Source organism: Apostichopus japonicus, chromosome 19, assembly GCF_037975245.1.
Source record: "Apostichopus japonicus isolate 1M-3 chromosome 19, ASM3797524v1, whole genome shotgun sequence".
In the NCBI taxonomy this organism is placed as follows: domain Eukaryota; kingdom Metazoa; phylum Echinodermata; class Holothuroidea; order Aspidochirotida; family Stichopodidae; genus Apostichopus; species Apostichopus japonicus.
Genome location: NC_092579.1, coordinates 7,943,798 through 7,959,567, shown reverse-complemented (window position 1 = coordinate 7,959,567; position 15,770 = coordinate 7,943,798). Strand labels below are relative to the sequence as shown.

Here is a 15,770-nt window from a genome sequence, read left to right as displayed (position 1 = left end):
GTAATATTATTCTGACTGAATATTAGTAAAAATAAGGTTGGGCGAAATGGCCAACACGGTTGGGCGAAATGACCATGCTGGTTGGCAGGGTCTTAGCCAGGAATTTCAAATAGGGTGTCTCATCTGCTCAGGAGACTATCCATCTGGCGCCGGAGGCACCTGCGCGAGCGCGAAGCGCGAAGCCTATAACGGGTGGGGTCCAGGGGCCCGCCTTAGGGCCCCTGGAAGCCCAGCCCCTATCAATGGTTTATTTGACACAATTGGGGTAAAAAGTATGCTTAGAAAGCTGTGAAAGCACCTTAGCCATCATGATTTTTTGGGGCATTCAAACATAAAAAAATGCTATAAAACACTAGGTGCAAAAGTGCACCATGAAAACAGCTTATAGTAATTGATATATTACAAAGAATTTGAGCACCAAAAAGTTCAAACAATATCTTGTGGAATTATTTATGAACATTATGTACTATAAAATAGCCTACTGTGTATCTTGTAGAGTATATGCCTTTATTCTGTTAATGTCATCGATATACAGGGATGAGCCTGGGGTAAAAAAAAATCACAGAACTTTGTGGGTGATACTATACTAACGCCGAGGGCGTCAGTCAGCTTGCAGTGCGACACAGTTATAGGTGGGGTCCATGGGCCTGCCTTAGGGCCTGTGGTAGGGTCCATGGGCAACGCCCCGGTTGGGGTACAGGGGTCAAAGCCCCTGGAGGCTCTGAGAAATTTGAGGTATAAAGACAACATTTTGGTGCCTATTTTATAAAGATTTTTAAATTGATTAAAACACTCAAAAGCAAAGTTTCACACCAAAATGTGCACACTGAAGCCACATGCCTAGCCTGTCGTTTTCACCCTACTTGTTCATTCCATCATGGCGACCCATACTTAAAATGTTACTGTTCATAAAATGAACACAATGGTCTGTTTTAATCTGGAATAATAGTCAGCAGCTACAGCACTACACTTCTCCTCAATTGTCCTTACTCTAATGATACTAAAATATTGAAAATCATGGGAAATTTATGAAAATATCGTTGCAATAATGTTGGGAACGTTTTGAAAATCCAGAGAACAATTTGCGGTATTTTGCGTATGCTACAGTGTGTTAGGATAATAGTTTTTGTCCCTCTGCAGGTTGGATATGCATCGATTCGGTAATGAAGAACATGCGAATGACGGATCAATGATACAGTAACGCTGTTGTTAGAAATTCACGGAAATTGAGAAGTATAAATTACGGAGGTAGAAAAGAAAGCAAGGAAATCCGCGCAAAAAGCTCATGCCTTCATATATTACCATGGTAACAATCATACTCAACCCTTTTACATTCCCCAGTGAATGCGGTCACAGAAAATCCTGTGGCGACCAAATCTTTATTTTCCCCAAATTCTGGTGGCCCAGAATAAAACTTTGATAGCCTGAATGAAACTTTGATAACCACTTTGATATGCTAAATATTAGTACAAAAAACACTAGACCTAGCCTCAACATCGAGTAGCACTACTGTCAGTACTGACTACTAACGTTACTTTAAAGCTAGTACTAGTTAGTAATGATGACAGTGGCTAGTACATTTTGATTAAAATAATGACATAGGCTAATGTATATTATTTTCTAACAAAATGGGTACGGTGAAAAAAATCTTACTTTATGTTTTCATGTTCAAATACGTAGGTGTAATATAAGGTATAAAACCTTCCTCAGTAATTTCTATTTGCTTTTGTTTCTTTCATTAACTTGTTAATGACTTCATATAATTAACATTACTACCAACATCACACTGCCGCCGCTGATTATGCTTGCTCTCCACGTTTATTGGATCAGACCATATAAGTATCCAATTTAGCTCTTAAACAATTATTACTACTAGTACTACTATCTAATATGCAGGCCCAGGGTTCGCATATAGCCACTAGATTGCGCTATTCGCCCAATTTGATCGCATTGCAATAAACGATTAGTAAAAAGCTACTTGCGATTATTATTTTTTAGTTATCCCTTCTATAACCCATAAACATCTCGTAAACTTCCTTGTCAGCCTTTCCTTCTATGAAATAGAAGGAACGATTGAATAAATAATAATTTCTCCAACATGGTAGCCTAACACCACACTAAGTCAACGGAAATCTAGCTAAGCCTAACCATCTGTTTATTCGCTGAAATTGTGACGCAGTTATAAGATATCCATGGAATACTTTCGTTATTGCTGTTATCTTCGACCACATGGTAGCCTAACAACACACTAAATCAATGGGAAATCTGCCTAACCTTCGGTTTGCCCAAAAAAAATCACACTTTGCGTAGGATTCGGGTAATAAATTAGGAACCGGGTAGTACCGCATCGGGCGGGCACCTTCGTTATTTTTGTAAAGCATTGGTGAAATTTTCAGTTGCAAACTGATCGCCACAGTATTATGGGTCTGGGGACTAGCGTTAATTTTTCCAGAAATTCTCATCGCCAGCCGAGAATGGTCGTCGCCAATGCGACCATGGCGACCGTAATGAAAAAGGGTTGATATTCATACTAACTGCGAGGCAAGATCGCTTGTGTTGCATAACATGTATTGCCTTGACAAATGGTTTCTCGAACCCGCGCATTATCACATTAATAAAAAATTAATCGGAAATTCGCGCCATTTTATAACTAGACAGACTGCATGGTCGTTATTACGACGCAAAATTTTTTCCTACTGCCTTTTCAGGTATATTAGGAAAACATCGCAGGAGCTGTCAATATTAGCTCACTCTTTTCACAGAACCGTGATACACAACACCTAGCTAGGAGGAAAAAAAATACATATATACGGGTGTGCGAAAATGATCACGCGAAGAAACGATTTTTTTTTACCTAGCTAGTTGGTTGGCTATTGAGTGTTGGTTATCATATTGTGTTGTTGACTAGACTGTCAGGGTTTTTTCAGTGATTTATTTCACAGTGTTGTGCCATCATTTTAAACGTGCGGCGCCCGTTGACTGAGTAGTACATGCAAATAACTAATAGTTACGTTAAATTGGGAGGCTGGACAGAGCCATTTATTGGCGTCTCAAAAGCCGTCCCACTCAAATTCGGCCGTCTTTCATTTCGATCTAGCCGTCTCAAAGACGGCGAGACGCATCGCTAGCTAAGACCCTGCTGGTTGGGCGAAATGACTATGATGGTTGGGCGAAATGACCATGCTGGTTGGGCGAAACGACCAGGCTGGTTGGGCGAAATGACCAGGCTGATTAGGCGAAATGGCAGTTGGGCGAAATGGTTGTTGGGCGAAGTGACTAGAAAGCGCCAGAAGTATTACCGGTGGCGCAACTACTCTAAACACAGCGGGAATCCAGAGGGTTGGGTTAGCTGGGAAGGTAACCAATTGCCTTGTACATCACAATGTTCGCAGTGCATTCCTGTATATGGAACCAGACGAATGGCAAACCGGCTGCGGTGGGTGTAGCTGGGAGAGCAATGTTAAAGTCACCTAAAAGCTAACCTAGATCATCAATAATTGAACCCTCACGGCTGACCTAGGTCAGCTCATGAGGTAAGCATTTGAAACCTACTGGAAAATGGTGGTTAAGACTTCAGATACAAGGGATGGGCATTGCCAATAATTTTATTAGTGGGGTACCCTGTCAGTAGACCCTCAAAATGTCCCTCCCCTCATTGACCTAGGTCAGCTCATGAAGTAACCAGTTGAAAACTACTGAATAATGATTGGCAGGACTCTATATGTAAGGGATGGGCATTTCCAGTCATTTATATAAGTGGGGTACCCCTGCCAGTAGACCCCCAAAATGCTCATTGACCTAGGTGAGCTCATGATGTAACCAGTTGAAACATAAACTGGAAAATGATAGGTATCACTTCATATGTAAGGGATGGGCATTTCCAGTAATTTATATTGGTGGGCCACCACTGCCCCCCCCCCCCCTTATTAACCTAGGTGAGCTTATGGTGTAACCATAAAACTACTGGAATATGATAGGTAGGACTCCAGATTTAATGGCCATTTGTTGCTCTTGTGGCCATACCTGACACATTGTACTTACTTTGAAGTGGTTACCATGAAAGCTGATCTAGGTTAGCCTTTTAGGTGACTTTAATTGCTCTCCCAGCCACACCCACCACAGCCGGTTTGCCAGTCGTCTGGTTTCATATACAGGAATGGCCTGGAATGCACTGTGAACATTGTGATGTACCAGGCAATTGGTTACCTTCCCATCTAGCCAAACCCTCTGGGCTCCCGGTCTAGAGGTGCTACTACCCTAAACAGGAGCAGGGACGTAGCAAGGGGGAGCAGGGGCAGCGACTGCTCCCCCTTTCAGTTTCGGAAAAATGTTAAATACTATTGTGTTTTTTTTTAGCATGGTATTTTGTCAGTGCGCTTTTGATTTTGAATACTCGTCAGCTCGATTATAATCGTAGTAACATTCAGGCCTACTGATTCAGCTACTTAATTTAGTGTGTCGAAGCATATAGGGGGCAAGCAGTACACCGAGTACTAAGGTAGACAACGGTGTACTGAAGCATACAGGGGACAAGCGGTACACAGGTTGCTAAGGTGCAAAACAGGGTGTACTGAAGCATACAGGGGGCAAGCGGTACACAGGATGCTAAGGTGCACAACGGGGTGTATTGAAGCATACAGGGGGCAAGCGGTACACAGGGTGCTAAGGTAAACAACAGAGTGAACAGGTGCACAGGTGCGCAAGTGCCGAAAAATTGTCTTTATTCTCCGTGAAGGCTTGTATTTTACCAATTTATTTAGTGGGTACTTAACCCCATTACTCCTACCTCAGTTCCTACTCCTCTCAGTGTGCTATTCGAATAATATGAACTTGTTACCGTGCAAAAAATTTCAATGAGTGTAAAGTGCAATTTTATTTCAAGATGTTTTCGATCCCATGTTCCGTGAACACAAGCACATGGCGAAACAAGATGTACTTATGATATCACCCTTACCTGGCAAAATTAGGTGTAGAGGGGAAACAAATAAAAGAGCCAGCTTCACTTTTTGGATCGACTTATGGGAGTGCGACACCCCGCCGTAAATCATTAATGGCTATATTTTATATCTTCTTTCCTTTCTAAACTATACACGGAAAATAAAGGTATTTCTTACGTCTGTCACTCTTGCTAAGTTACATATTCTCACGATGAGCGAACAAACAAACATAATAATCGAAATATCTAGTAACACAAATTATATACATGTTATTCTGTTAGCCTGTCCCGGAATGGTCGACAACTAGCAACAGCTTCCCAGCTGATATAACTTCCACCAGTAATTTTTGAATGCAGCACGCAATCAGTAAAAGGATTTTCACATAGCATATAAAAGTACGTTAAAGTGATCTAACTTGGGCAGGTAAAATTTGACATGAAGAGTACTGCATCTAGTGGCAGAGGGGTTGAAAAAGCCTTGTCTTTTTTTTCTCATGATATGTATGTATGTATGTATATGTGATCTTCCCCCAAGCAGGAACTCGCGATATCATTTTGACTTCCGTCCAGTTGTATCAAAATAACCTTTGTTTGAAGCATTGTATCTCTATAATGTGGTCAAATGGCACGTGTACGTAATGGCATTATCCTTCACTGCGGTTTGCTTTGAAGCGGGTCGTAGTTACAAGGTAGATCGACCCCTGTTTAGGATAGTAACACCTGTTTAGGGTAGTAGCGATCGCCTGTTAAGGGTAGTAGCACATCCTGTTTAGGGTAGTAGCACCTCTTGTTTAAGGTGTGCTAGTAGCACCACCTGTTTATGGTAGTAGCACCTCCTGTGGACCTTTTGGCGTTCCATATAATTACCCACATGTGATGGACGTGTACATTTCATCGCAGTCTGTTTACTCAACGTGGGCAACGTCCAAAACCGGGTGTGACCGAAACAGCGTCGGATATTATGCTATACACAGTAAAAATATTTCCAAATAGAGGGCGACCTTTAGGTTTGTTCAGCAGACGTATCTATGTTATTGTTGTGGCTCCCCAGAGTTAGGTAGCATTTACAACCCGAACATGTGATGCCATACATTAATACACTGCTTCTTTGAAGTTTTGTATTCTTTTGATTGGTATGCAAAATATTACAAGTCATCTTTGTCAGTGTAAAGACTCATCTGCTCCCGGTACCACTAGATAACGCCCTCATCCTAAAGTCCATACTGGACCAATTACTGAGAGGTAAAGATACCCGGTTATCCTATACCGCTATGCAACCAGGGCAAACGAAATTGCTTCGGAACCAGAACAATAATACTTCAATTCCAATTCACATAAATCACTGTAGAAAATTCCACGCAAGTATATCCTCTCGATACCGCCCCTTTAATTTTGAGAATGATCTGCCTCTTGGTGCATTTTCGATCCATTTTCTTGAAACAGTTTTCATATAAGGAACACTACTGAAACAGAATTTGAAAGCAAATATGTTATCGAGACCTTTCTGTACAAGATCTGTACAAGATCTCTGCACTTAACTTCGTCAACCTGTAGCTGCTCAACCAAATGAAACCGACCATTCGATCGAAAGAATGTAGAGATACATTCTAGTTTTCATGATTACTCATGGCTCTGACCATTGTCGTTCACTCCAACAATCCGAAAACATTTAGGCGCACGTACGACCGTCCGGGAGTCTTCCATGGATCTTCCGTGATGATGACCGAAGCCAACGATGATGACCCACCAGCACCGCCGTACACCTGTCAAATCGAATTCACTGACTGATTCAAGGTAGCTTGGACCAGCAGTAATTGATATTAAAAACAAATGACTTAATCGATATCCGTCAGTTGGCCAGCTACGAAAAACTGTAGAGGGATCTGCGACCCACAGAAAACGGTTCATATTTACTTTTGAGTCACGCTACAGAGTTTGTTTACCATCGGTACGTTTCAATGATGCGGTTAATAGACAAAGAAGCAATATAATCCATTGTGTCAACCAACAGTTATCATTTTATGCTCAGGGGCATCGACAGCCAAACCCCTACCCCCCCCCCAACCCCACCCCCACTTTGTTTTGGTATTCTTCATTTTTCTTACTAAGTTTATCATAAAAAGTAAGACGATATATTACATATTAATATATAGGCTATATATTCCTAAGTGTCTAATGTTAATCTATTGTCTTCCTACCGACTCCCTTCCCACCATCCTTGAGTCCCCGACACAAGGATACAGGCCTTGCCTTAAAGCGTTACCATTTTATCATGAAATTTCCTCATTCAAATCTGCCCAACGTCGTCACTGTACATATATCGATCTGAGCAGACCATCCCCATACCTAACGTTATAATTAATCGACTTGAGTGTTTACGTGTCACCCATCGATGTATTTGATATAAATTTAAAAAGGTTTTAAAACTCTTTGCAAGTTATCTAAGAAACTACGAAATGCTTGTTTTACTTGTTTGCAATACACTCAACTGACTGTCCGAGAGTTTGAATTATCCGATATTGGATCTATTAGAAGTATAGTACTTCGCATTGCACAGCAGCATTCAATATTGACGAGCAACAGACAAGTGTTTTATAGATTGTTGCTATGTGCAACCAAGGATGCTTTGACGATGAGACTTCAGGGGTTCGTAATTCATGTCATTACCGGGTGTATATGTAACCAATCGCCGGGTTACGTGTCACCCCAGTCCAGTTAAGCGCTACCTACATTGTGCTATGAAATACATCTCAAGAGAGAGAGAGAGGGGGGGGGGGCATAGTACTTACCTTCATCACCACATTTGATCAAATGCTAATTGCCCAGAGATTTCAACATGATGATTTCAAACATAAGAAGAGAAAAAGATTGAAAGACTCACAAAACAGGTTTACACAAGATGACCTTTACACGTTTTTGTTTTATCGATAGGAGTTTTATGATAGGAGTGTTAGCTCAGTGGTTAACGCCGGTGCCTTTCAACCATAAGGTCCCCGGTTCGAGTCACTCCCAGATTAATGTATGTCGTCCAGTTACAGAGTCGTTGACAATTTATAATCATGGACGTTAAAAATGAATCTAAGAAACTGACTTCGGCCAACTTGCGGCTTTGATAAGCCAGTGAGGCTTCTTCGCGGGTTCCTGCTTGCAGGAGGATCTAATATACATATATACATACATCGCTTGGACTATGGTTTATCAACACTATTAAGTTCTGTCTTTTTAGTTATATATGCTATTGGAAAGCAGTGTCGGGGGTTTTAATATTTCTTCAACCTTAACTCTCTACTTTTGTAGAACTTTCACCATCTTCAATGTACATATTGTAATTTTAATGTTCTTTCCGTGTGTATGATATATTACTGATCTGAGAAAAATAAAGGTCGCTTCGTTAAGGTTTCAATATTTACCATCTAAAGAGGCGAAACATTACCTCATTTTGCACTACCAGATTTGACAGAAACTGAGCCCCCGTGTCAATGTCAACTTAGCTTGCTCTTTCACGTTAAATGAACATCAGCACAATAGTTCTGTGCCTGCGCTATCCGCACAGTTTTGTTGATATATATTCTCACATTAATTCACTTATAACGTGCACATTCTCCCTATTCCGAATTGGAAGCATACTTTGGTAATTATCTTTTCTTTTTGTTCTTATTATGTAAAGAACCTTGGATGCTCCACGGAGAGACGGTTATGAAATTGTGAATGTATTCAACTGTAGTGATTACGTGATTTATTGTGTCAAAATCCATTGGTTGGAATCGTATACATCGTATTGGAGAAGTACAGTATAAAAGATCTGCGTTAAAATTTCTAGTTATTCTGCTATCACTTAATTAAGTAGCTATACAAAATTCTTATTCTTGAGAAGGACGACGTTGGAGAAAGAGGGGTAGGGGTGGTTAGTGTAGAAGTATTTATCACCTATTGTTTGACCTCTTGCTATAGGTATATTTAGAATATATTCTTGTAAATTCTTCGTGAGCAGTTATGAGCCTAAACGAGAACATTATTGCAATGAGGAATGAAATAGTATTTTTTCTAATAATAATTCGAAATAGCATTATTCTTGCTTATTTCCTTTAAAGGAGGACAGTTGTCATAACGCCCTTTTTAAGTCTATCTTATAGTGAACCGATTGGTTGTGTCTAAAAATGTAAAGTATATCTTCAGCAGCCGGCTGTTTGAGTCGAGTTTGATAATAACATCGATGCTGTGACTATAAAATTATATAACTTATGGCTCCATTGGTCAAGCTTTATTTCAAATAGTGACAAACTTTTATCTAAATTGTTCTTCCTTTAACAGATTTTACAAGGTTATTACCATGGCAGATGTAAGTATGCAATGCTGTTTATCTTGAACAAATTATCATTTTAGTAAATTGTGATAATCGAACGTCGAATTGCTAGGCATATTTGAGAAACATATAAATAAGACCCATGCAAGCTGTTCAATGAACCGATATGTCACATAAAAACCGATAAAGTTAACATTTTCAAATATTGTCTTCTGCATTGTGCGTATACATATATACATATATATATTTATATATATATATATATATATATATATATATATATATATATATATATATATATATATATATATATATATACATATATACATATATACCTATATATATATATATACACACATATATATATATATATATATATATATATATATATATATATTATGCGCACGTGTGCTGTCATGAAAATGTATTTTTGACTCTTTAAACTTTGCACGTGACTATTGTAATGAACGAATAATGCTGACGTCATACAAACTAGCTCTAATATTCACAGACATTTTCCCTAAAATATCTGGATCCCCTCGTGATATAGCATGCATGATTCGACTCACACTTTAAGAGATGGCTTTATATGCAACATTTTAGTATTGATAGACCATTGTTGCAATGCAAAAAAGGGAACATTTTTAGCACTAGCAATGTGTTTACAGCTATTCTTGTTGTCGAGATATAAACAATGATAAAAAAAAAAGACCCATAGGCAGGGTTGTCACTAGACCATTTTTAGAGCCGGGTAATTTGTGACAGTGATCCGCGTCCTGGGGGAGGGGTATAAGGGGAGGGGGTGTCCCCCTCCCATTTTGAAAATTTTTCAAATCCTGATGGTGCCTACATGCAAAATGGTGGCATTTAGAAAGGGTTTTGATCCTCAAAATTCTCCTGAGATACCTTTGTTTTTTCATGTGCATCACTGAATATTCCTGGGATCTTTTTTGGTATTTTTTGTATTTACAGTAGGGCCCTCATCACTCACCCCAGTGTTAATGTGATTTAATTGCATGCTACAGTACTGTACAACATTCTTACAATGTGTGTGAAACACTTGTTCTTAGTTAAACTTAGCAAATCGCTAAGAAACGATTGGCAGTGGAACGTCTCTACATAGCGAAACAGCGAACAGAATCCAAAGCACCGAGTCTTGTCTCGACATGTTTTTAGAACAGTACTCTGTGCAACGTTTCCTAGCCTAATGTGCCTAAAGTCCACACAAAACGCGAGGCCTAATGTTACTATTAAAAATGATATGTTACCCCGAAAGGATAAGGCACGAAGTTTCCTTCTTGCTTTTTATTGCTTCTGGTAACCAGAACATATCGGGGAATAAAATAAACACGTATAAAAAGGTTTTGCCTTTCAACACGAAACTATTCTCGTTTAAAACTTTCTTTCAGTCAAAGTTCGTAAACTTCGTACTCGTAGGCCTACTCTGGATGTTTACAATAAACAATTGTGATGCATATAACGTGTGTTGGTTACAAGCGATCGGTTTACGCTACTTCCACGCTATGAATAGCGTTGTATCGATCGGTTCACTCCCATTGTGTCGGTGGTGAATAGCGAGCGAGGGGAATTTGCGTTCCTTTATTTGGAGTGCGGGGAAAGTAGCGTTCCTTTATTTGGAGCGGGGTTACCTACAGTTAAGCTGCGTTTTGCACTGAATCGCGCTAATCTTTACTAAGTTACTTATTGGCGGTACTCTAGGCTAATTTGTGCCGGGCGGTAAGGCTGATATTGACCTTGAGTACCGGGCGGAAATTTTGAGAGCTGGGTAGCACCGCCCGGCGTGGTGACAACCCTGCCCATAGGATATGCCTAATCTCGGTAAAGCTCCTTTAAGGTTAAATCGACGATAATGATGATGATGATGCCAGCAACTCGGTACATGCCTATAAATGTTAATAATGGTTTATAAATTCTAATAACAGTCGACACTAATGTATGTTCTTATATCGTCATGTAAACAACAGAGTATACCTCGGGATAATAGCGCCATTTGTTCTTGGCATATTTGTACTACATTGTAAATATATGTCATCATTAATTTAGAATCTGATATTTTCCCATTCACGTTCGCTTTGCCTCTGAGGAACTGATGGAATCGTATGTTTATGATACTGATTAGTCCAGTCACACCAGTAGTACACTGAGTTAAATTAATTAATTGATGAACCTCGTCGGATTAAAGGATAAATTCTCAAATATCAAAATTATGATAGATATACAACTTGGACAGATAGCGGTGTTTTTTATCTTTAGCAGTCTTTAACATAGGCCTATCGAATTTATAAATTTGTGAATGTTATCCTTAGTATTGAAGTCATTTTTTAGTAAACACCGTATAATAACTACACCAACAATACCAGTAGGCTATGAGGGATGTGCTCACGCTGGGTGGCCCGCCCAGCATTAAAAATTACCGCCCAGCACTTTCTTAAAAATCATGAATTCCGCCCACTATATTCAACATAAAATGGGCGTAGCCTATGCCAAAATCATACAGGCTAATAATGCATCAGTTATACGCATGTGAGAAACATTACTTACGGCTCTCAATCGGTCCCTTGTAAAATCTCTTTGAAACAACCTAATAACTTTTACCAGGTACGTAATATATTTCACTAAAGAATATTACAAAATGTAAATTGTTAGCAAAACTAGTACCGGTACTTGTGTATGTGCTTAAAAAGCTACACAAGTGCTGCAGCATTTGACATCTGAGCACCTTCAAAAATCCCCAGGACGGCGATCAGTATACCCGGGATTCAGGAAATCCTGGGCACATCCCTGCGCTTTGTAAAGTAAGAATAGTCTGTTATAGTCTATAACAAACATTCTATGCAATGGAAAGTCCATCTCGAGACAGTATACGTTGGTATAAAATGTGGAATGTTTGCTTTTCAAATTCAAATCACGGGTTTGTTTGTTTTTTAAAAACGCAGACAACCACTTCCCCCCAACCCGCCCACCCCCCCTAAAAGATCAAAATCAAACAAATATATCTACAGTAAAAAGAAAATAATATATATACCAATGCTGTCGATCGCATTCGGTTTTTAATTATTTTATTAATATTGCTATTTGATTTCATACTCATGGAATTGGAGACCGCACGGTGCAATGCAGAATCGTTCCTTGTGTAAGCCGTTGAGCTGATTATTAGTACAAATATAGCTGAGTGGAAAGGTGGATGACCACGTGGGCTCATACGCCTGTAGGAGGCGGAAGTGTCGATGGTGGCGTCGAGAACCCGCTCGGGTCCCGGGCCATGATCCACCTGGCCACATATTCAGCCGTTAGTTTTAATTCATTGTAATATGAAAATGAGAGTAAACTACGAATTAGTCGATAGATAGTAAATTTATCCCACGAGACTACCCCGTACACCTCTTAACCCCCGGGGGCCCAATGACACCCCTTTTCGTCAGCCACGGGTGCCCATGAAGAGCGTCTGTTGTGAGTTCTACAACATCATCCAAACACTACACCTCAGTTCATTACATCTTTTTCTCATTAAAACTACCACTAACCGTATTTTTCGGTTTGCCAATTTTAGGTAAAAACTACCGGCTATCCTCAGGCACAGGCACCCCCGCCATACAATGCACCACCAGCTCAAGCTCCGCCTCCTGCCGGTTATCCACCGCCTATGCAGCCAACCCACCAGACGGTAGTGGTCACTACGGTGTCTAGTCCCATAATGTACAAGGAGACGCCGGTAATGATTCAGTGTCCAAACTGTCAAAACCAAGTGACATCCACCTGCATCTATGAGAATGGGTTGCTTGTTTGGATCATTGTTTTGGTCCTTCTGTTCGTGTTTCAGTAAGTTCGTTTGTTTATTTCGCTTGCTCGCTTAATCGCATCCCTTGAGCTTATTTCAACCATTCTATGCTAAAAGAACACAATTAATTTAATAAAACGTTCCAGAGGAACTTTAAAAAAGAGCAGTTTGTGTTTTGTATAGTGTGGTATATACCGTGCCGTACCTAGTCTGGGGGCGTAGCGTAACGATGAGTCTGGAGGCCCCGGCTCCTGGCCCAAAAGGGCCCCCTATCAGGAGGTCCAAGCAAGGGCGTCCGCAGAAATGTTCACAAGGGAGGAGGAATCAGTAGGTCATGTATAGGTGTACAAACTACTTGATACTATCTAAGCGGAGCGCCACCGTCCGTTGGCGCGGAGCGTACCACGTTTTTTTCTTCTTTTTTTTTTGGCCAAAAAAATACTCCTAGATCGTCGGAAAATGCACTTCCCGTTCAAGTTGCATTTACACATCGGTTATATTGAGATCTCATGTCTTAGGATTTTGACTTTCAATAATTTCATTAATGCATTATGGGCAGTGAACATAACTAGAGAACTGTTTGTTGGGTGACATCATTGAAATGTCAAATGTTTAACTTTTTTTCAATCTTTGATTTTCCAGGGGTAGCAAGTGCCCCCCCCCCCCCCGTTGCCCCTCCCTGCGGTGCGGATGACAATGGGTCCAGGGTCTAAGGATTTAGCAGGATCAATGCAGGGGTCTTGGTTTAGAACATTTGAATGGCCATTTAGCATTTACACATAGTTTCCAGCTGACACTATATGTTTTAATGCTTAAATACATCAAGATAAAATGACAGAACCATACTATCAACATAGCTATAAAAAATTGTAACTATATACCATGGAATGAGGATTGAGGAATTCGGCTTCTGGATACATCTTACAAGTTGTATGAGTGAGAAACAACATTCAGTCTTGCATTAGTTTTCTTTCCCGGTATAAAGGGGCCCTTCCTATCCAAAGGGGTACCCTTTCTTGGTGCATCGGTGTAGCGGGGGCCCTGTTGGCCGGGCCCCCGGCTCAGCACGGTCCGGGGCATAGGTGTTACGCTACTGGCCGTACCCCGCCATGCAAATGTACTTGAATGAGTTAATGTCAGACAGAGGCGTCCAGATCCAGGTCGGGCCAGAGGACAATCACGTCACCGGGTCCCTGTTAACTCGTTCCATTATTCCTTAAATACATCATTAAAATGACAAGACACTACCCTTTTATCCCATATTTTCTTGGTCACCCTCCATATTTCCACGGGCCTATTAGTTAAACCGGGGGCTGTAGCCAGTTATCTGAAACCTAAACAGTCTCTTGTTTGCGATATTTCTTACTCTTCCCAGCAAAAGCAACACTCAGCCTCATAGGCTGTATATCATCTGATTATAAAGTTGACGACCGGTATATAATGTGCTGTACGTTAAGCAGCTCAGGCTCATAAGTGACTGTTCGTGGCTAGATTCAAACTAACATGTATAGTTTAGTGCTATACCGACAACGTAGGTCCGTGCCCGTTCTGATTATATGCAGTCAGTCCGGTCCTCCTTCCTATACAAACGTTTCTCACATATTTCAGTTCCTTGGTTTTATCTATGATTGTGCACTCATCTTCCAGAGAATTGATACAGTAACACAAGTCAGTCTCTACCATGACAAGTTAGCATTCTGGATTTACCAAATGTACTGTGTTTTATATGTTCTTATTTTGCAGTACTAGCTATGAGTATCGGGTGCACTTTTCGATTAAACAATACCGCCTTTTTTTCTCCTCAGACTTTGGCTTGGTTGTTGCTTAATTCCGCTGTGCATCAATGCAGTGAAAGATGTTCGCCATATGTGTCCAGTTTGTAAATATAATCTTGGATATTACAAGCGAATCTAGGCCATAGAATACTGAGTGATCCATGGCAGACACTGAACAGATCTATATGAAGAGAAACACCAGTCACCATCCAGTCAGAAACAAGCCATATAGTATAACATAAGTAACAATTTCTAAAGTAAACCAAAAAATAATAATAATAATAATAAATATTAAGGCAAAAGAGTATTATAATGATGTGAGATAGAAATGCATTTCATATAACAGATCACCAGAAACTGTTTATTCTATATTGGACATTTTGTGTCGTGTTCCTCATCTTATATAACAGCGAAAACAAAATATCCACCGTCTGACATGATTTTGCATACCAAATATTTATCATTATTATTATTATATATATATATATATATATATATATATATATATATATATATATATATATATATATATATATGTATATTTATATATACGTCGTATAACAATTAATCTGTATAAAGATGTCCTTGTCCTTGATTGGTTTAATTATCAAAAATCTCTTCTGGTAAAAGCAAAGGTATTTTAAATCGAAAGCAATATTTGCTTATATAGATTTATATTAAGTTTATCTTTCTATTATTATTATGTATAGTTAATTTGTATTAGACGAATATTATAGTAGTACCAACTAGTTCCAAGAGAGCTGTATACGTCTTAACTTTCATTTGCCATTCAAAAACTCAATAGATCTCCCTCGTTTCATTCTTTAGAGTGCCAGACCTTGTAAATATTATTCACTTTCTGGAACTTTTACCTTTTTATTATAAAAAAAGCGATCAACACAACTATACTTTACACAGCTGAATTAGGTATTCATATTAATGAGATGATTCGTAAGT

The 15,770-nt window shown here is 39.6% G+C and overlaps 1 protein-coding gene across 1 annotated transcript; it reads left to right on the top strand.

Moving 5' to 3' along the window:
- Window positions 1-8,431: 8,431 nt before the first annotated feature.
- LOC139960460 (LITAF domain-containing protein-like) lies at window positions 8,432-15,246 on the top strand. Its single transcript, XM_071958827.1, has 4 exons — window positions 8,432-8,567; window positions 9,248-9,275; window positions 12,811-13,079; window positions 14,844-15,246. The coding sequence occupies exons 2-4, from the start codon at window positions 9,267-9,269 to the stop codon at window positions 14,950-14,952; spliced, it is 387 nt and encodes a 128-aa protein (XP_071814928.1). The 5' UTR covers window positions 8,432-8,567; window positions 9,248-9,266; the 3' UTR covers window positions 14,953-15,246.
- Window positions 15,247-15,770: the final 524 nt, after the last annotated feature.

What these genes read in the sequence shown, in the direction of transcription:
- LOC139960460 (XM_071958827.1), top strand. An exon ending in GTCCTTCTGTTCGTGTTTCA is followed by an intron (nt 13,080 to 14,843) that starts GTAAGTTCGTTT and finishes TTTTCTCCTCAG; the next exon opens with ACTTTGGCTTGGTTGTTGCT.